The following is a 21,481-nucleotide window of genomic DNA, read 5'->3' on the forward strand; positions in this document are numbered from 1 at the left end:
AGGTATAACGATTATTTCAAAAATGAATTTCTCGTCCCTAAGTTATACGAAAATGATATATTAGTTGCTAAGAACAGGAAGAAAGGGGTGATAGTGTCGAGGCCGAGCAACTTTTTATAATGCAGAAAAAGTGTATTCGAATTTTAGCGAATGTGCATATACCAGATAGCTGCTGTCCGTACTTATTTATTTGAACTAAAACAGGATAAGCAAACAACTAGAGCACAGTACAGGAATAAATTGCAACTCCCTCAAACGAACTTGCAAATGCGTAGAAATGGTTTACGTTACAAATGTATACTAATGACAAAATAAAATTCCAGACTTGATTAAGCAAGAATCTCAAAATGCGATCTTCAAAACTAATTTAGAAAAATTATTACTAGGTAAATGGTATTATTCAGTTAGTGACTTTTTTGATGATAATTTATAATTCTTATTTTATTTATAATTATTATGTACTGACTATTAATTCATTTAATTTCATATGTGTACAATTTTAACTTTAAGTGACAAAATTTATTATAATAATTGTAACATATTTTAATGTATTGCTAATTTAGGAAACTTTGTAGATTTGTTAGTTCGCATGATGATTAATTATTTCTGTTTTATAATGTTTATCCTACATTAAGGTTTCATATATTGTTGTATGTCTGTCCTCACAGGACGTCATGGACTGACTTACTGAATTGGTGTAACACCTTAATTATAAAATGTATGTACATGACTTTACAATCAATAAATGAATGAATGAAACATAAGGAACAGTCGTGCCAAGCGGCATCGCCTGAGAGAAAAGTGCATACATACTCACTACACACTTGTCCCACCTATTCGGTCGTTGGACGCAAATGTTATAAGTAGAAATTAAGCATAATTTGAAAACTGAACAGTATAAAACTTAACTTAAAGTCTTAACAATATATGTGGGTACTTCCGAAGATAATATTGTAAAGAATTTTATAGAGAACATACTTTTATAAGACATTTTTATTATAGCTCACAGTTTTCATGAAAATGTATAAAAACTAAAAAAAGGGATATAAAAGTGGGGAGAGGAAGGGAAACAATAATTTTTCGGCGTGTTTCTACTTCTATTTATTCTTATAAACCTAATAGCCATATGCATGCCAAGTTTTTGTGCTTTCTGCCGAATGGGACCATACTTGAGGCTAAAAAGCTGCACTATTTGGTCAGTTTTTAGGGTTTTTGTGACGATTTTATAATTATTTTAAAATGTCTACATACTTTGTTTTAAATCGTTACAATATATGTACCTATTGAGCTATCCATTACAACTAAACTTAAGTGCAGCTTTAATAGCAAAATTGGCTGTTTTATCGATTTATAGCTACTTATTTAACTACTTATGACACATTAAGTAATTGAAACGTATTGTACATCACGTGGGTCCTGACGAACGTACATTCCGTGTAATGGAAATAACGAGTGCAGGGTTAAAACATGTTCACGGCCAAACAACATGGCACGTTCAATAGTGTCATAACATCTGAACGACCCACAGGAACCGGCACGCAGCATCTCTATCTCTAGCGCCTACGTAACACCGCTACGCCGGACGTTTCGCGAGGTGAAAACCCTTTTGCGGTCGCAAAAACATAAGTGACTCCTCCTGAACAACGTAAATGAGAATCAAAAGGGAAGGTTCAAGGGCTAAAATGGTGTAGCGTCGGAGCTGAAGCGGGTATGGTCGTCCCGCTCTCGCGGCGCCCTAGGCTGCGGCGCGCAGTGGCGCTTCGTTCTATCCAGTCGCGGTCTGTCGGTCGTCGCGACGCTCGGGGCCTGCTGCGCCGCCCGTGCCCGTCGAGTCATGTGCCATGTATGAAATGCACTGATACTGCGTCGTGCCGTGCGGTCGGCACAGCTCGAGCAGGCTGATCGTAGCACAGGGCCGAAGCCGTCACGGCCGCTGCCTCAAACTTTAGTGCTAACCCAGTGCAGTGTGCCATCGGGCTTTGTTTGTGTTTGTGTCCGTGGTAAACCGATACGTTACTGTAAATCTGTTATGTGATTCAGAATTGGTGATCTATTATCTATTATCATCAATTAGCTAATTATGTAGGTAACATGGAATTCATATTGGTATCGAATCACTGTACTGGTTATTCTGATTTGTTTTCATCTGCAACGTCAATTTTTATTTAAAAAATGATTAAAATCATTCGTTGTACGGAAAGCAGACTCGGTTACACAAGAGATAAGCGTTTAATCTGAATATCACGCGGTTATAAACATGCATTAACGCTTACGGCACGGTAGTGTAGAGAGTAATTCGTAGGCACAACATACTTGCTGACTAATGAATGTTCAATGAACGTTTTCAGAGTCAAGGACTGCAGACACGCTCATCTGGACTTACGCACAATTTTATTAAACTATAATGGCCAAAATTCGTCTAAATTGTATGCAAGGCCAGCGGTGTAAGTCAGTTTAAACGAAAATAATATATTATCGTAGAAAATAACCAAACTGAAAAATTATGTTTTGATTACATCCCTGTTGATTACAGGGGCAACCTGTGGCATGTTTATGTCGGTCAGCATGTATGTTTATGTTTGCGTAAGATAATTTTGGAGCGTTAATAATGACTGACATTAATGAAGAAAAAATATGACTAAATTATTATTCTGGTACATTACGGAACAGATAATCTCTTGTCGGAAGAATCAACAGCGGCGAGAGTGCGGTTGAAACTTTATCATTATAATTAGATAGTTTATTTTTACCCTAACCTACTATTCGTTTTCATACGTGACGTGTCGTAGGCCGATGAACAATGATGAATAGATGCCTGGCACTGTTTGTAATTAGTCGTAGTCAATGAGATGGTGCTTGGATGACAATAAGACTAACAATCTAATTGCATCTGTTTGGAGCCAGGAACAATGGGTCGCGTGGCCATTTGAGGACACTATTTATAAGGCAAAGGAATTAGTTAATGCGTTGTTACAATTGTCTTGGTCGTTCCTGTCGTCAGTTATCTTGCTATTTGTATTTAGTTTTGGTTCTCACATAGTAAAATTAATAATTAATTCAACCCTTGCCTTGTTTGACTCTATGTGCTACTGAGTAGTCTCTGTTTTTTTTGTTTCATAATTGTTCGAATATCGTTTTAATCATTTAAATTTATTATAAGCATTGTGTTACCGAATGATAAATAAATAAAGTTCAGATTTGGTCCCATTTAATAGTAGGGTTGACAGAATATATGTTCATATTGTTCATACAAGTACCTAGTTAACAGTGCGTGGTACAAAAACGACTCTTCAATTGGACCAGCGACCGCTCAATGAGCAAATTGATTGGAACATTCACATCACAATTCTTACAAAAGCCACACGTCAATTCTGCTGTCCTAGTGAAAAAGGGTCAAGATCCAAGGTTCTTTGCGTACCTTTTTGCTATATATGAGTTTGTTTATACAAATACCCTTTATTGCATACATTAATAGAAGAAAACAATACAGAAAACGTAACTATACCTGAAATGACAGTTTTTATTTTGTTACGTGCGGTGGAGGCAGTCGTTATTTATTGTTAGCGTCACGTCATTAATGGGTATTTATTTCACGACGACCTTTATCGATCTTCCTTGGTTCAGCGATCAACGATTTCACCGAGTTCAACGATTTAAATATGTTATTTACTATACCTATAATTAAATAGTTATACACGGTGTTTTTTATAAAACTCCGTTTACTTCGGCGTATGTCAAAGTACATTTAAGGAAACTAAATGGTATAGTTAATTTCCGTATATTTTTTATTTAAAATATTTAAATTCTGCTTGTAGCGTTGTTGTAACACTGGCATTATATTTAAATCAACCGAAAAATTTTAAACTATGACACATCAATGTCATTTCGAACATTATTGGCCCGATATTGTAGTTACGTTTAGTAGCAAATATATGAATTCGTACTAAACACATATAAATATGTGATCAGGCCTTAAGGCAAGTGTACACGCTCGCTCGTAAGGGCCTTATTAGATAAATATAATTATTGATTATCTTCAAAATGGAGTGAGCTAGAATACCTGCGTCTTTGAGAAATTAACTTAATTTAAGCTCAGGAATGCACCCTTGAAATTAACGGAGTTTAATACAAACACGATATAACCTATATAACCTTGAACACTTCGCCCGCTTATCTACTCTTACTGCTGCCTGTTCATTGAAAAAAAAAACTGTCTCGATTACGATTCAGTTTTTGTAATCTTTTTGTTTACGCTGTACCTATATGTCTACTGTATTAGTCTTGGTAGTTACAGATGTAGTGCATAATTATTTTCTATCGTATTTTTTCGGAAACGATCGTATTTGTCATGCTACTTCAGTCAACCTTAGTACTTTTAGTACCGAGACTGACTGAAATAGCAAGAAATAATTATGCACCACATCTGTAACTACGAAGACTCATTTTCTAAGCTTTGAAGTTGACACTAAAGGAACTTGAAATATCTAAATAATGAAAAGATGATCACCATTTTCTCAACCTCGTGCCATTATATTCTCTGCATGTTTTAAGTTTCTCATCAAAATTTTATAATAGAAGGAAGTTATATGGGAAGAAACAAGTGTCAGAGTTTTCTTGCATCAACAAATACTTCGATTGATTAACTAATAATAGCCAATTGAGTCATTAAATAAATTATTTAACGAAAATTATAATTGCACATCAAAAGCATGTTCAATTTAGAAAATTACGTTTGCATTGTCTCGATTTCTATTTACGGATATACGTAACATGAGTGAACTGAACGGAAATTAAGGACATTTTGTCTATGAAAGCATAATTCATAATAGTATTAATGTATTAATACTTCTTTATTTGTCGTACTTGCTTAATGTTCAACTTATTTTTTAAATTCTTTAACAACAAAAAATAATTCTAAAACAACAAAAAATTTTAAATTCTTATTAATTAAAATCAGTTATGTAAATTTTTTCTCACTATTTTAGCCGCTTATAACACTTTAAACTCTCGCGTTACGAACACATATTTAATTATACGAACGGGTCTACCGCGATTTAATTTCATTGATTTTACCTTAAATTCCGACGTTTCAGTTGAGCACCCTTAGTTAGTTGAGTTGCTTAGCCGCTTAGTTATTATTGGGGGATTATATGCAATAGAGATAAAAATAAATAGATTCGTTAATATTTCTTTAATAATGATAGTTAAAATTACTATCTTTTTATTCGGGTAAATGTTGTGTGTTCAGAGTACTTCAGAGAAAACAATAGAGTATAAACTGCGATTGCGATCTCAATTTTTATAACTTTGGCCGCATTCTAGTCCGCGGTATTGTTCCATTGTTGCTGGTTCCAGGCTAGGTTCGTTCCGATTCTACATTATTGGTTATGCAGACAAACGCAGGGCAAAAACGAGACAAAGGTAGCTTAGAATATGAATAAATCCACGTACTAAATAGGTATATAAATATTTATCATATATTTAGTATACAAGCATTAAAAAAGTTAGTACTGATACATTTCATTGGAAAGCCGCCGCTTCTTCGGATTAGCCTTGAGTGATGCTCTAGACTAGGACTGTCTGAGGGATGGGGCAACTCGTTCTACAACTTTACATTCAGGTGTGAGGTGAGATTAGTACTTGAATGTATCGTGATTTTCGTGTTAGAAAACATCTATCTTTCCTATTCTATATTTTATATATATAGAGTACTTTATTTTCATAAGCGGTACTTACTGTCGCAGTACATAGAAATCTTGGGTTTCTAATCTACACATATATATACATCAATGTTACCAATCCAGGAACACGTATAACTACTTATGTGTGCAGCGCATACACACACTGCTTTTTACCAATTCGTATTTACGGACGAACGGTCGACGCCTTCAGTAACCTATTTACCTAAATACCTATAGAAATTAGCTAAAAGAGATTCTCCAGAAACTGCGAATCAAACGATTTATATACACATTGCTCTTATCACGTGCCCGACTCCTGAAACAAGATTAGTTGGCGTTAGCGGTTTGACCGAAGTTATAATTACGTATGTACACATGGCAAACAACACATCTATCGTGACCATAATCTGCAGTTATTTTGATCATTGTTTCTCACCCTTTCGCTTTATACCCATGTAATATACGTTTTGCAAATGCCACGGTAGATATGTACAATTATAATCAAATAAAATTGCCCAAATATCAGAATGTTGCGTAAGCATTTTCTCTTGTACCTACTAGTATTGTGTGGGTAACAGTAAATAATGGGTTGCGTTAGGCGTCAAGCTGCGACAGTTTATTTCTACCTCGCCAACAAGAAGGATACTAACGTACACGAGGAATGAAATTTGGACAAAATTCATTTTCGTATGAACACGACAACATGGGTATTATTAATAAATTTTCATGTGTTTTAGTAATGTATTTATCAACTGCGTTTGCCTATATTAAAAAGAAAAAAATACATATTTATTTTACTTTTCGTATTCGAAACGAAATAAGGTGAGTTCAGCGAAGTTTCGGACGTTTTTAGGTGGATTGAGATGATGTTGGGTTTTTTTTTCTCAGCTTGTGGACAGGGTATGGTATGGACGTGACTCAAATACAGAATTGATAACAATGAAATGCTCCACATAATTTAATTTAATTATCTTTCTACGTGTCATAGTGAGCGTGTAATGACTTAATGAGTGTTTAAATATAGGAAACAAATACATTGACAGCATTATTTTTTTACGTGACGGTGTAAAAACGGACGAACTTATAAGTTCGGCCCTATTACCGGTACCATATTGAAAAATAGCCGGTTTTACCATAGAATAAAATTGGCGTAGGAGTAATACTGGCCATCATATCCGAAACGATTTTTATATTTTTGCATTTTTTTTGTCCGATCTTACACCATGCACTCAAGATTCAAGTAATTATGCTTGTTAAACTTTTAGGTGTGGGGTCAATGAATCACGCGGGTTCATTGACACCATAAGCGCGGTAGGTTGAAAGAAGGCGATAAAAGAGGACCTAAGGATAAAATAATATGAAAGTGAAGGAATTTACGAGCAAGTGTGATGAAATAGTACATTGTTGCCGAGGGATGAAAAGAAAGGCATTTTCTGACTAGGTACCTAGAAACATTATTTTTCCCAAACATGCTCAGAAATGACCGCATTTTGTTCGTATATCTAAGACGCAGTGCCTAATTTTTATCCTAGCGACAACAACGCACGGCCCCCGCGCGCCCGGCACGGACGCAGCGGGTAAAAACGAAATTTGTATGATTCATTTTACTCCTAGGAGTGACTTAACGTGCACAATCCGATAAAATCATTCATAGTTGATGAATTGTAAGGAACGATTAACAACTTGGTATCTTGCCAACCAAAAGTTACAAATCGTTGTATGTCTGATTTACACCCTTTATGACGTTTTATTGCTGTTACAAATAATACACATTTTATTAGCCGCATGTATCAGTAGGTATATATTCAAACAAATGAAGATAAATATCAATAACAGTACACAGTGATTCGATAACATATTAACCGTTCCAGTTTCAGATCTAAAAGAAAGTATGGGTTAGACGTCAGACTAAAATTTGTAAATAACAAATTAAAAACAATGAATATCCATTACTGTTTCTTGTTTATATAGAAGTGTAAAAACGGGACAGTGTTAAAACTGAACATAAAAAGCCTACCTTTCTCCCTTTTATCCCTTCTACGATTCTATCAATCCTCAAGACATATTTCCCTTCCTTCCGTGCATCTGTTTTTACTTGTTGATTCGACTGACATATCACTTGCAAGCTAACTTCGAAGACTGAATTGTTATACATATTTCACTGTTACATAAAGTGCCAAACATTGGAATACGTGTTGAGTGCATTGATGGTGATTGCCGCGAGTGAGTGGCGCGATTGTATGCGCATGAGTGGGTCGGTTCGGAGGGTGGCTCGGTGTGTTGCTCGTGCGTCGTCGGCAGCACGGTGGTCGGAGGCGGGGTGTTCCGTTGCTGCGTGCCCTGGTGCGGGGCGCGCGCGGCGGCGCCCGTCGATGACGTCGACTACGCGCTGCGCGGAGAAAGTCCGCCCACTCCTCTTGAAGAATACGGTGAGTTTTATTTACATATTTTATTATTTATTATAGGTATTAGTTGTAGTGTATACAATTGACTTAATAAGTGCATGCAAACATGCTCACGACTGCACTCGGTAACTAAGGCACAATCTAGCGAGTGAGAAACACAACGTTTCTTGCGTTAGAGATCAACGTCAGATTCAAAATGCTTTATTTATACCTCTAACTTTTGTTTTGACACAATGTCGACGACTTGTAATTTCTAACAGTACTTTGCGAGCTTTCTTTTACAAATAAAACCCACTATACAAATAAACACAACAAATTATAAAGAGAAAATCAAGTTGAAGATTAATTAAGATGACCTTGTGATGCCCAGTTTGGAAAACAAAATATTAGTACCGCAACCGCATCACATATCTTCATAAATCAACTCTTTACTGATAAAATATATTGTAAAGTGAAAAGGGTATGAAGGGCAAAGTGCAGTTCAATATAAATGGCAAATAATGTAAACATTAAGTATATGACAGCTTTTCTTGCCATTTGTCATATAACCTAAAATCTCTAGGAAGGTTGTTTTTATTGAAATATTAATAATTAGCATATGTCATATATTTTGACTAAATAAGTCTAATTGATATATAAAAGATTTAAATAAACTGTTGATAATATCATTAAAATAAATATATATATGTATATTATCATAGTTTTTTCAACATTGCGAGATTACGAAGTAATGAAGTTAAATTAGTTTGTTTACATTATTTTCCATTTCTATTGAACTCCACTTTGTATGTGCGTACATACAGTATTTGAATTCGCGACGAGCCTATGCAACATAATACGCGGGAGTGGTCGTATTTTACACAAATATTGAACGAAGGGGAGGCAACTGTTCCGAATGTTGGGTGTTCTGTTTAAATTAATTCAACGTTTTAGACCGCCAACCCCAGAATAATAGTTGATGAGTTGGTAAATATTAAGAGAATAATTACTTGACAATTTGCAACTGTTTAGATAAGCCTTGCGATTTGAATTGAAATTCGGACATCTCGGACACAATTAAGGGCCGGCCGTCGAATGAGTTACTCAACTCAAACAACTATTTATACACACACACACTTAATCTAATAAAATTAGCATGTCGTAGAATAATTTAAGCGGAAATATGCGTTACCATGAATAACATTTCTTTGGCATTGAAAGGTCACTTGGGCCTACTTTTAACAAATACATATGCATGCTTTTATATTAAAACTAATTATGACAAAGTTGGTCAATATACATTTTCATAGTTTTCATAGTTTTATTTCAAAAGTTGGCCGATTTTAATGACGTTTTACATAGGTAGGTATTTATTATTATTGAGAAACAAAAGCATCGCCACTTCACTTTCGTCAGTAAACTAGGCTATAAATTCGTACACAAAAGCTTAGCAAATTTTTTATTTGTGAAAATCTTATTATTGCTAAAAAATAACATCGATTTCGATAATATTATTTCATTCAAATTTCGAACATCTCTGAAAAACAAAGAAATTTGATTTGACCTCTATTCTAATATCAGTCGAGATGACGTTTTATTCGAAATTAAATGTCAATTGCATACAATTTTGACAAATCTCACTTGTTAGTTGGTACCGAACGATATGGCAATCGACCCCCACTCTAGTTTGTCTCTGAATAAAAAAAAACTACGGATGCGTGACATGCGTGAAAAAAGTTTTCTTTGCCGCCATTTGGACGTGCAGGTTATCTTTTAATTAGTTTGTAAAAAAAAAAAGTTTTGTTGTTTTTAAAGTAACTTGCAAAAGTTTCGTGTAATGTGCGTTAAAAATATTTTGGAGGCGCCACCTCATATCCGTGAATTCCGCCAGAGAGCAACTATGCCCCAATGTCGGCTGTAGTATGAGGTTAGTAAATATATCGTAGAAAGTTTATAATATGTGTGTAGATAAAACAGTGTATGTAACTGTACATAATTAGGCATTAAAACACTCGTGTGATGTAATTCTATTATGAAACTCACTTCGTTCGTTTCATAAACCCAGACTCGAGTTTTGGTGCCTTTGATTATGTAGCAGTCACATAAACTACTATTAGTTTATTGTAGGTGTCTTAAAATATTCTGTTTAGAAGCTATACAAATTTTTATCCATTAAAATTTAGGAAATTAAGTCGTAATAAAAACTTAATGTTTATTTTCTTTACTGACAAGTCGCAAGGTCACGATAGCGTATCAAATGACTCGCCCTTGACTTGTCAGAGCCCATAATATTCCAAACGGCTGAAACAGTAGGTATATTTACTTAATGTGTCCTCATAACTAACAATAAAGTTGTGATTATCTTTATGCGCGTAGTTAATACCGTTACTGTAGCTAAATGAGAAATATGCGAGTGTCGAGCGAGGATATATTTCATTTGGTGAAATATTAGGAAGCTCACTTTCATTTTCTTTTGTATTCGGTATTCGAGCTTTCATTTATATCTGCACATTCCGCCGACATACCTACTAATATTTAATGTGTTTCCTTACTTGTAACTGCCCAACTGAAAACTGCAAATGTTTATGTAACTGGGCAAACATTCTTTAAGTAGTCTTGTTTAATGTTTTTATTTATGCCTTAAATTTGAAAACAATTTGGTGACATTGTAAAACTCAACTAATACAAATTTTTTATCCCCATACAGTTTTGGGGGCAAAACACATGACAACGAAATTAATTTTGAACCCACTAATCTATACAACTCAGTAAAGGTACTTACTTACCATGTAATTTTAGGTAGTTACCATTAGTTTCCCTATACAACTCTGCTTGTGAGATGCTAACTACTCTTATTATTTATTGTGTAGGTGACATTTGGATAATGAAAGGAGCTATCTAACTTCTATTTTGCTAACTAAACCTTCGCTTTAAGTACTGTTGTAAAAGATTGAGAACGTTTTGGTCTAGGTCTAGGTAGTCTAGCAAAAAATCTGTCAAATTAGCCTGACACCAAGCTTGAACAGCATTTGCCGTGTGTGAAGGAGCTCTGTCTTGTTGGAACACATAATATTCATTCCCAAACATACATTTTAAATTTGGGGCAACAATCTTCTCTAAAATCTCAGTTTTAATGGTAAAGTGCGTTAATTTCAACGCCTTTATCTATAAATACTAAAGGTAGTTTACCCCTCTTACATACTGCACCCTACACCATGACCGACGGTAAGCTCTGGAACCTAGGAACATTTTTCTGGTTGTCCGGAATGTCTTCTGTCCGTGGTGCCCACAATCGATCATTTTGGGCATTATGAGGCTGTTCTCGCCGACAGTTTTTCACCAGAAAAAACAAAGTCGTCACCTGCGTGCCAAAATAGTTATTTGTTATACAAGGGTGCAAAGTTGTATTTTACCCGCGAGTGTGGAATTGAAACATGAGCAAGCGAAAGGATTCTATAGTTGAACCACGAGCGAAGCGAGTGGTTCTAAAATAGAATCCTGAGCGTAGCGAGTGTTTCAACACACGAGAAGTAAAATACATTTGCACCCGTGTGTAACACAAAACTTTTCCCCTCACTATAGCGAGGAAAGTGCAACATCCACAGGCGTTAGATCATCTTCATCACTGGAATCATTAATTTTTTTACGATATTATAACAGAAAACACTAGAAATTCTGATTTTTACGTGAGTCGGTGAGAAGAACAGTAAAAATTTTGTTGACAATGTTGACATTTCTGTTCTGACGTATGAAATGTCAACGATGCGTTTTGAAATTGCATCGACTCAACTTGTGCGTTCAGAATTATATTTAACATCATTACAAAAAATCTAACGTTTCTTATGGAATTTTAAGGTTTATGAAGGTAAATAAAGCTAAATTTGGTATTTTTTATTACATTCTCAAACCATTTATTTAATGATAATTAATATCGAACGAACCATTATTATGAGCGTTTTACGTTTTGTTATCTTTCAAGCTACTTAAACACGCTCCATCCAAGGTCAAATTACTTTCCCCACTAGTGGATAAAATGCGTTTTTCCCCGCTTGTTTTAAAGGATAATAGACGGCTTTCCGAGCTAGTGAGGGGAAAAAGTATTATGTTAGATCTTTGCACTTTCTTTTTCTTGGTCGTTTCGGAAATGCCATTTACTTTGCGTTTTTATAAGCATGGCATCCAAGATCCACCCTCAATGTCAGCATACTTTTTTACTTTTAATGAGAATTTGATGGCCTGTAATCCGTATGCCTTTAGAGCCAAGGTAAAAAGTTGTGTATTCGGACTTATTGGACACGGTGTACAACATGGTAGATCTTTTGATTACACTTGTCTTCTTATTTGCTTCTACGTCGATATTTTAGATTAAATTTATCGTGTTGGTATTGCTTTAGGCCTGTTTTTCTCAACGTCAGTACTCTCAGTAGGTATAATTTGCATAATAAATTCCACTGATCCCAATATTTTGCACCGCTTGCTCCCGTATTGAATTTGAATAGTAAGCATTTTTATTAAATTTCAAAGTACCCAATTGTTTTCGTCATTCAAATTTTATACCGAATTCTATCCGCAAATTCTTCACCAGGAAGACATTAATTACACGCTTAAATTGTGCCTTTGTCGAGACGTCGTAGTAGCAACGACTTGTGAATACGTAATTTCAATACCTACATCCACTTCATGGTACTCGTATCCTAACGAGTATTGCAAAAATGTAGGTACCTATTACGTGCAAAACACTGAATTAAGCTGCTTATACTACTGTAGATGCAAGCCTTCTCGTAGACAGATGTACTCAATGCTTTTATTGCCTTGTTTACAGTTGCTCCAGAACCAGTAATAAGCTCACCGAGACCCCTTGGCCAACAGTCGCCCCTTCCTGGAATCGAAGAGGAAGACGACTCAGATTGGCCACTCGAAGACGCGACAGACGCGACTCTCACACCATCGTACAAAAGCACCAAAAGCAGTACAGACACAGCTTACACTTCTTCAAGAAGTTCGGGCAAGAAGCGATTCGGAAGTCCTTCCTCAGTAAAGATATGCATTTCGGCTGCTGCTAGGAAGTCGGGGAAAGCACGTAAGCGTGGGGGGGGCGTGGGCAGCGTGTCGCCGTCCGCACCGCCGGCTCAGCAGGGTGAGGAGGCGCTCGCGCCCCACGGCAGGATGCAGGCGGAGCAGGGCAGCATCGGCGAGCTGCAGAAGTACCATGGCAGATACCTCAAGAGCCGCCGACACACGCTCGCTAACGTTCGGTGAGTACAGACCGGCTACTGACTACAAAACGAAATGCATTTGTAATACTAATGATCCGGTCAAATTATAAACTGTGACTACTTTAAAAAAAAAAAAAAAAAACAAATCAAAATATTAAAAAAAAAAAAAAAAAAAAAAAAAAAAAAATAATAATTTGATTTGTTCTCAAAACCTCAAAACTTGTTCCGGTCAAATTATGTTCATTAAAATATATTATATAGGTACCTATTGCCCCTTAACGCCATAGCCTACCTCTCACGCTCCAGATCTACATCGTCCTTCAGATCTCCAATTACCCTTGTTATCAGACATGTTGCGCGACTGACACTACCAGTATCTGACGCGCTCGAGTAACTCCACATATGGTGTTTTTTTTTTTACATTTTTAAAAATCTGTAGACGCTTTCCTGCTCGCTAAAAAAGAAAATATAATATAACATTTTTTTTTCTTCCTATCATTTAATCTTTCGATTCCAATAGGTCTCTACGACGCTCGAGTTACTACACATTTAGCATCGTCGCCTCCCCTGCTATTAATGGTTCGTCTCCTGCTTTTTGAAACTTGAATGTAAATCCATCACGAGTCGCTTGTTATTTTTAATCAACCAAATTAAGGGGTAAACATAATGTGGCAACGGGACATAAAAGGCATATTAAGAGCGCTGGTAGCCTAACGGTAAGAGCGTGCGACTTGCAATCTGGAGGTCGCGGGTTCAAACCCCGGCTCGTACCAATGAGTTTTTCGGAACTTATATGTACGAAATATCATTTGATAGTCGCTTTTCGGTGAAGGAAAACATCGTGAGGAAACCGGACTAATCCCAATAAGGCCTAGCCTAGTTTACCCTCTGGGTTGGAAGGTCAGATCAGATGGCAGTCGCTTTCGTAAAAACTAGTGCCTACGCCAATTCTTGGGATTAGTTGCCAAGCGGACCCCAGGCTCCCATGAGCCGTGGCATAAATGCCGGGACAACGCGAGGAAGAAGACATAGAATACATATTGCCTTTGACCGTCGTTTTGGATTATTTCTGAAACAGAACCACGAGCATTATTCAGCTTCGAGGAGGCTTAACCTTCTAATTTTTGTGCGAATCTAATGTTAAGAGAAAATATATAATATATACCTATAACCTCACCAACCATCTCGATCTTGATTCTTTGGCTTAATAATAAGCTGCTTGCCCCTACATGTATCTGCTTGTAGGACTTCTTAATTTTACTAAGAATTTCAGGCTTAGTGGAGACGATTGTACCCTCCCCTATCTTAAGCTTCGTCAGCTGGCTCTGCTCCACATGCTTTCATACGAACACTAAATAGGTACTTTTTAGGGTTCCGTACCAAAAAAGGTACAAAAGGAACCCTTATGGTGCGACTGTCCGTCTGTCTGTCTGTCGGTCACATTGCTAAATATCTCGAGAACTACTGAAGCTATCGATTTGAAATTTGGAATAGTTATGAACAACGCTAACCTTAACACATTGGAAGTGTAATTGTTTTATTTATTTTTATTCTTAAATCTCATCTTATTGAAAAATCTACTCAATTTCCTAGTCCTCACGACACAGGCTTGACCTAGTGTGAGGGCTACTGCTAACCAAATTGTCATATTTGTAAGCGAAACGAATTGTTTTATCCTATATTTCATCTATGCCTGGTAACGAAATAAAAGTTTTGTATTTTTTGTATTTTTTGTATTAATTATAAAAAATGCCCAATATAAGGAGGCGGCAAAAAGTCATAGTCTAGTTACTAGGTCGAGTGGGATATAATTTGAAGGAGCTCGAATTGAACATTACAGAACAATTTTTTATTTGTTTTTCATAGTAAACTTGACTTGCACGTGACTTATGAAGGAAAATGTGAAAAAACATACCATTCCACCCCCCCCCCCCTCCGAGGTTTACCAACAAATTTTTGATTTTTTTTACATAATAATAACATTTATACTAAATATTACAGGAAAAATATAATTACACCTGTATGTTAATAGTTATTTGTGCAACAAGAGAGGAAAGTTGGTTTTTCTTACGAGTGTTGATTTTGAGTCCCGAGAAAGCGAAGCTTCGCTCGTGATTCAATTATAGAATCTTGAGCGTAGCGAGGGACTCAAAAACACGAGATGTAAAATAACTTTGCTCTCGAGTTGCATACATAATTTTTCACCTCAGTAGTGAGAACATATTAAAGGTTAAAATGTATTTCGAATTACACAGAATAAACAGAAAAAAAAAGTATTTTAATATGTACGATACGATAAGATACGATACGATACGATACGATACGAGACGGGACCGGACCGTACCGTACCGTAGTATGAAGTTCATGGCCTTCACTAAATTAAAAAGCTACATTGTTTCACTCCCTGGAGTGAGGAAAGTCGCACTTTCCTCACTCCAAAGAATTAAGTATCCTTGAAAAACCAACATACATACAGCGGGCTTAGCACGGTAGCATTTTTATCGCCTGTCACCATGCCTGTCACGTTCTTACAAGTACGTAAGTGCGAAAGTGACAGGCATAGTGACAGATGATAATAATGTAACCATGCTGACACCGGTCGCGCAAATTAGTTAGTCAATTTGTCGATAGATGGCGCTGTACATAATTACGCTTAGTATACTTCTGGTCAAGTCTTTCGTGATTCTATTTACATGAGAAAATTGAAAGTTTGTACGGAACCCTCGGTGCGCGAGTTAAACGAACTCGCACTTGACCGGTTTTTAGAGTTCCGTACCCAAAGGGTAAAACCTGGACCCTATTACTAAGACTGTATCTCATGAACCGTGATAGCTAGACAGTTGAAATTTTCACAGATGATGTATTTCTGTTGCCGCTATAACAACAAATACTAAAAAGTACGGAACCTTCGGTGGGCGAGTCCGACTCGCACTTGGCCGTTTTTTTATTAGATGAGGGCAGCGCCCGAACGGGTGTTGTGGGTAACTGGGTATCCTTAGCTATGATTTTTGTCCAGCATTGGATAATTTTTGGCCGATTTGATGATGATTAAAATCCAATACTTTTATAACGATAAGTCAGTATGATATCAATTACCTACGCTCTGATTATATGATATCAATTACCTACGCTCTGATTATACGGTGTTCACCAGAGTAACAAATCCACCAAATCTCGCTTCGGTTGAGCGGTAATTACTAATTAACTAGGTATATCGTAACTATGCCGCAAACATAAACATTGTTTACCACTGTCATTACCTGAACAATGATCAGTCGCTCACTACAATGTAATTTTCGTATAATCATAGTTCAGCAATTAATTATTAATACGGGAGCTAAGTACTAACTTAGGTTAAAAAAACAAAGTGAATATCGCGTGCGCCTATTTGCCCACGCTGCATTGTCATGGGATCTGACAATAACTGTATGTAAAAAGTACATAGTGATTAAAAAAATATACGCTGTTACTCTACAATCATGACAGGTTATCGCCAGTAACGCTAACGGTGCTAACAAAAAAAATCTTACGTCGGATCGTCGACGACTTTAGAGCGCGCCTTTTGATCGAATCAAAGGGCCTATATAGCTGGTATCCAGGTGCTCCCGCCCCAAGATGACAACAGTACTCCATGTGGGGTCTAACTTGCGATTTATAATGCTTACGTTTAAAGGTCCCTTTTATAGTTTTTCGTAAATAACTCGTAAACGGTGGCCCATAGCAAAAAATAGTCTTATACGTAAATAATCTGTATAAAATTTCCTACAAAATAAATATATAATAGCACGTCTAACTGACACTGGAGGTAGGATACCCTAGTAGTAGTTGTTCTACCTCCAGTGTCAGTTTGACGTGATATTTTTGGGACATCCTGTATATCTATTTTTTAGGAAATTTTATACATAATATTATTTACGTAACAGATTATTTTTTGCTATCAATGAGCTACCGTTTATGAGTTATTTAGGAAAAACAAAAAAAAAACGACCTTAGAACAAATTATAATTAACTTTCCCACTTTAATATATTTGAAATATTGATCCTAGCGAAAAAGTGTACTAAATCTAATGAAATAAAACTATGAAAACGGATTATATTGCGTATACTGAGTTTATAATACATCCCGACGTTTCGAACCCTTCACAGCGTTCGTGAGTATTAACTATCGCGGTAACCGAAGCCAATATTATGTACTAAATCTTTTTTGTTGAAAACTTTATGTAGATTACTTATGTAATAGAACATTTTTTGCTACGGGCCATCGTTTAACCTTTTCGACGCCATGTCAAACACAAAAGCTGTCACTCGGACGCCTCGTCACCAAAGTGTCAAAACTGAAATTTATGCACATGCACGTAGGTCTATGTTGCTCTATGGTCGTTGACCGATTAATCCGTCTGTGGCGTTGGACCTGCGGTGCCGATATATCCGTCATTGGCGTCCAAAAGGTTGTTATTTACGAAAAAAAAATACCCTAGACCCCCCCCCCCCTTTTAACGGGTTGTAGTGACTAGAGAGAGCACACTCGATATTAGGCTGTATTATTGGTTCCGTGGGTCCCCCGTCGTAACTCTTCCGTGCATCCTCTTTGAGGTCTGGTGACTCACTCACCGACAGGAACACACAACAGTATGAGTAAAGTTCGGGCTCTGCTCCAGATTTGAGCGAGATGTCATTCGCTGTGCCCTATCTGACACTATAATTAATATAAGGTACTCTGACATCACTTTAAAATTATATACCTACCATGAATGCACTCGCACAAACTACTAAGTAATGTATAAACAGGACCTTAAAGAGCATTTTCCTTTACTCAATCCGCTCGATATATCTCAAGTGTTATTTTACTGTATAAAATTTTAAAGTGATATCATGGTAGTAATTACAGTTGCTTGTTCAGCTGAGTATGCCTTTCCTTAATATGCAGGCAAAACACTTGGGCGGTCTATTACAAATTAAATGAAAACATTTTCGCTGTAGGGACCGCGAGCAGTACCTAGATAAAAGTAACAAAGGAATCGAGAAGGATTACTTCTGTAAGGAACTGGGGAATCGCTACTGACAGATACAATCTAAAGGATATTGACGAGATGGTACACTCTGTTGTTTCAGAAATAGAAAATCGATGCTATTTTGTTTTGGTTTGGCTCCACAATATCTGGTTTTGATCGTCAATAATTCTGTGTATTAAATGAACAAACCGCATGATTGTCTTTGTTCGTATTTGAGGGACAATGTTACCGCCCTTTCTGATTTTAGTAACATTCAACCATTTATTTCTAAAATGATAGGTAAATGTCGCTTAAATTAAAAAAGCATGAATCTTACGTCGACTTCCGACTTCGTCGATTTTCCGACTTAATAACAATGCTGATAACAAAATTTAAAGTAAACCTAATGCGATGCGGAAATGGTTCGAAAATTTAATATAAATGTGCAATATAATAATATAATACATTTGACGACCGGTCTGGCCTAGTGGGTAGTGACCCTGCCTATGAAGCTGATGGTCCTGGGTCGAATCCCGGTAAGGATATTTATTTGTGTGATTGTTCCTAAGTCATGGGTGTTTTCTATGTACGTATGTACTATATCGTCGCCTAGCACCCATAGTACAAGCTTTGCTTAGTTTGGGGCTAGATTGATCTGTGTGAGATGTCCCCTAATATTTATTTATAGATTACAATATTTTTTAATTCCTACATAAGCATATTCTATAATAATTTTCGTTAAATATTTGTTGCAGTTTTTTCTCTTACAGATCAAGTATTTTGAATGACCACTGATTTAACAGTCAGTGGTCATTCAAAACACACGTAACATGAGGTAAAATTCAGTCTTGCGTACTTGTAACTAAGTGCCGATACAGACGGACTGCAACCCGACTGCAACTTGTATGGGAACTAGGTACACGCCGACTGCACACCAACTGCAATGCCGGCGTGCAGTTCCCATACAAGTTGCAGTCGGTTTGCAGTCCGTCCGTACCGGCCCTTACAGTGAACTATGTAAACAAATATTTGAAGTCGATTTTCACCTACTTCCGACGGTCGCGCAAATTTGTATGCGCATGTAGATTCGGTGACAATGCAATAAGAGACTGTAAATACATACCACAATGTGTAGACAACATGAAAAACATGTTTATAAGTACTAAAACTTTTTTTATACCAATATGTCACAATACATCCATAACGAAATAAATATTATGCGACTAACCGTATGACTTAGTTTCTATGAATCTGCAACACTGATAACGGGGTTTGTTGATAATTCCACTTAGAATAGATATTGAGAATAAACACTACCTACAAGTCGTTAATTTTAAAAATATTAACTTTGAAATATTGAAACTCCTGTTAAAGGTCTCTCATGTTATTTTCATTCGAGCAAAATATAGCGTAGGCATTTAGGCAAAAGGTAGCCTTATGCAAATTAGTTCGTTGGTATTTTAATAACACACACACACGACGACGACGAGACATTTAGCGTTTTACACGCGGCACTGCAGCCTTTCGTTCCCGAACTTACTCAATTATAAAATCTGAAATTGAAATAATTGCAAACTTTTTACATAGGTACTGAAGATTTGTGAAAACAAGTTTCGTTTACTACTACATACTAAAGCGGAGAACAAGTTCATGAGCGCCTGTTCAGTCTAACAGGTCCTTTATAATTGATTGTCCTTATCTGTCATTTTGACATTTGTGTTGGTTAGAAAGAGATAAAATTTTACAAAGGTTTGCTAAGTTAAATAAATGAAATCGGGGGTAATTTAAATTTGATTAAATATGAGATTACGCATTCTATTGAATTTCACCTTAGAAGATTTATAGTGAGATAAGTATTCATAAACTTCATTTCCTAAAATATAATGTACAGAATCTAAAGTCAGAATCTCAAATACCTTATCAAAAAGATGTATTTCTATCTACGTAGAATAATAAGACTGAAGATAGGTAAGTATGAAATAAAACTATGAAAACGGATTATATCGCGTATATTGAATTTATAATACATCCCGACGTTTCGAACTCTTTACAGCGTTCGTGGTCAACGGGTGACTGAGGAAAACTACAAAATGCAAAAATATCCACATACTAAAAATAATGAACCATCATAGACTATAAACTTTAAGGCTGATTGTACATGCAAAATCGGTTCATAAGGCTAGTTATACACTACAATTATTTTCAAGTAAAGATATATATAAACGCGATAAAAACTACGCCGGCTCCAACCCTACACCCCGGACCCAACCCTACACCCCGGACCCGAGAAGATTTAATTCCCTCCTAAATTGTAAGAGGGTATCCCAATATGGGACCGGCAACAAACTCGACGGGACACATCTTTTCAAAACATATTATACTCAGAATGTCCAACATCATCCAACACTAAGGTCTCACAGTCTATGTCTCGCTTGCTCCTTTATCAGATGGACTACAGGATCCCAAGCTGGTGGTAGAGAAAAGCCATCTTCCCTATTAAAGTTTGGATATTTCTTAAGCTCAATGGCCTCGCGCAGCATTCTGGGTATGTATCGCTTCTCCTTGGCAAGAACCAGAGGCTTATCAAACTTGATTGAGTGATTGGCTTTATCCATGACATGCTCATAGACTGCAGACCTAGGTCGACGGTGCTTGACATCAGTTATGTGTTCCTTCACCCGAGTGGAAATGCTCCGTTTCGTCTGCCCGACATATGATAGGCCACACTCACAGTCCAGCCTGTACACTGCTGCAATCTGTAGAGGGGTATTGCATTTTACAGGCCTCAGGAATTGTGACATCTTCTTCATTGGCTTGAAATATGTTTTATAGTAGCACGCTTCAAGATGTGGCTGATCCTGTGTGATAGGTAGTACTTATGAACGCAAACTGTATAGATTCTGCCTGAAAACCAGCGTTGTAGTAAATACACTGCAACATTATGCTGAGGCAAGCTCCTATTTAACACGCATGAATATTTCTCTGTGATATGTGCAACTCAATTTCTTAGTTTTTTAGGTCTAAATTTAAGGTTTATCGGTAAAAAATGTATTACGCTATCTGTTAACTCTGCCATTTCATGTGATGTTGAATAAAAATGTTCTATGTCTATGTTCTAGATTTATCCGTATTTGGAAAAGTTATTCAGGATGTTAGATACTTTTGGTGCGTTGTTTCATCCGCTATGCTGACTGTAACACAATAATGAG

General features: G+C 36.5%; 1 protein-coding gene across 7 annotated transcripts in view; it reads left to right on the plus strand.

The window, feature by feature from the left end:
• Nucleotides 1-21,481, plus strand: part of LOC134743219 (3',5'-cyclic-AMP phosphodiesterase) — a 597,682-nt gene that overhangs the window by 78,702 nt on the left and 497,499 nt on the right. The window contains exons 1-2 of one of the 7 annotated variants that reach the window (XM_063676615.1): nucleotides 7,604-8,110; nucleotides 12,888-13,320. The exons of the other annotated variants lie outside the window; for them this stretch is intronic. Of the exons in view, the coding sequence (XP_063532685.1) occupies nucleotides 13,232-13,320 (89 nt within the window). The 5' untranslated portion in view covers nucleotides 7,604-8,110; nucleotides 12,888-13,231. Of the gene's footprint in view, nucleotides 1-7,603; nucleotides 8,111-12,887; nucleotides 13,321-21,481 lie in introns of those variants that run through there. 7 annotated transcript variants of the gene reach the window in all.

This window comes from Cydia strobilella, chromosome 7 (assembly GCF_947568885.1).
Source record: "Cydia strobilella chromosome 7, ilCydStro3.1, whole genome shotgun sequence".
NCBI classification, from domain to species: Eukaryota; Metazoa; Arthropoda; class Insecta; order Lepidoptera; family Tortricidae; genus Cydia; species Cydia strobilella.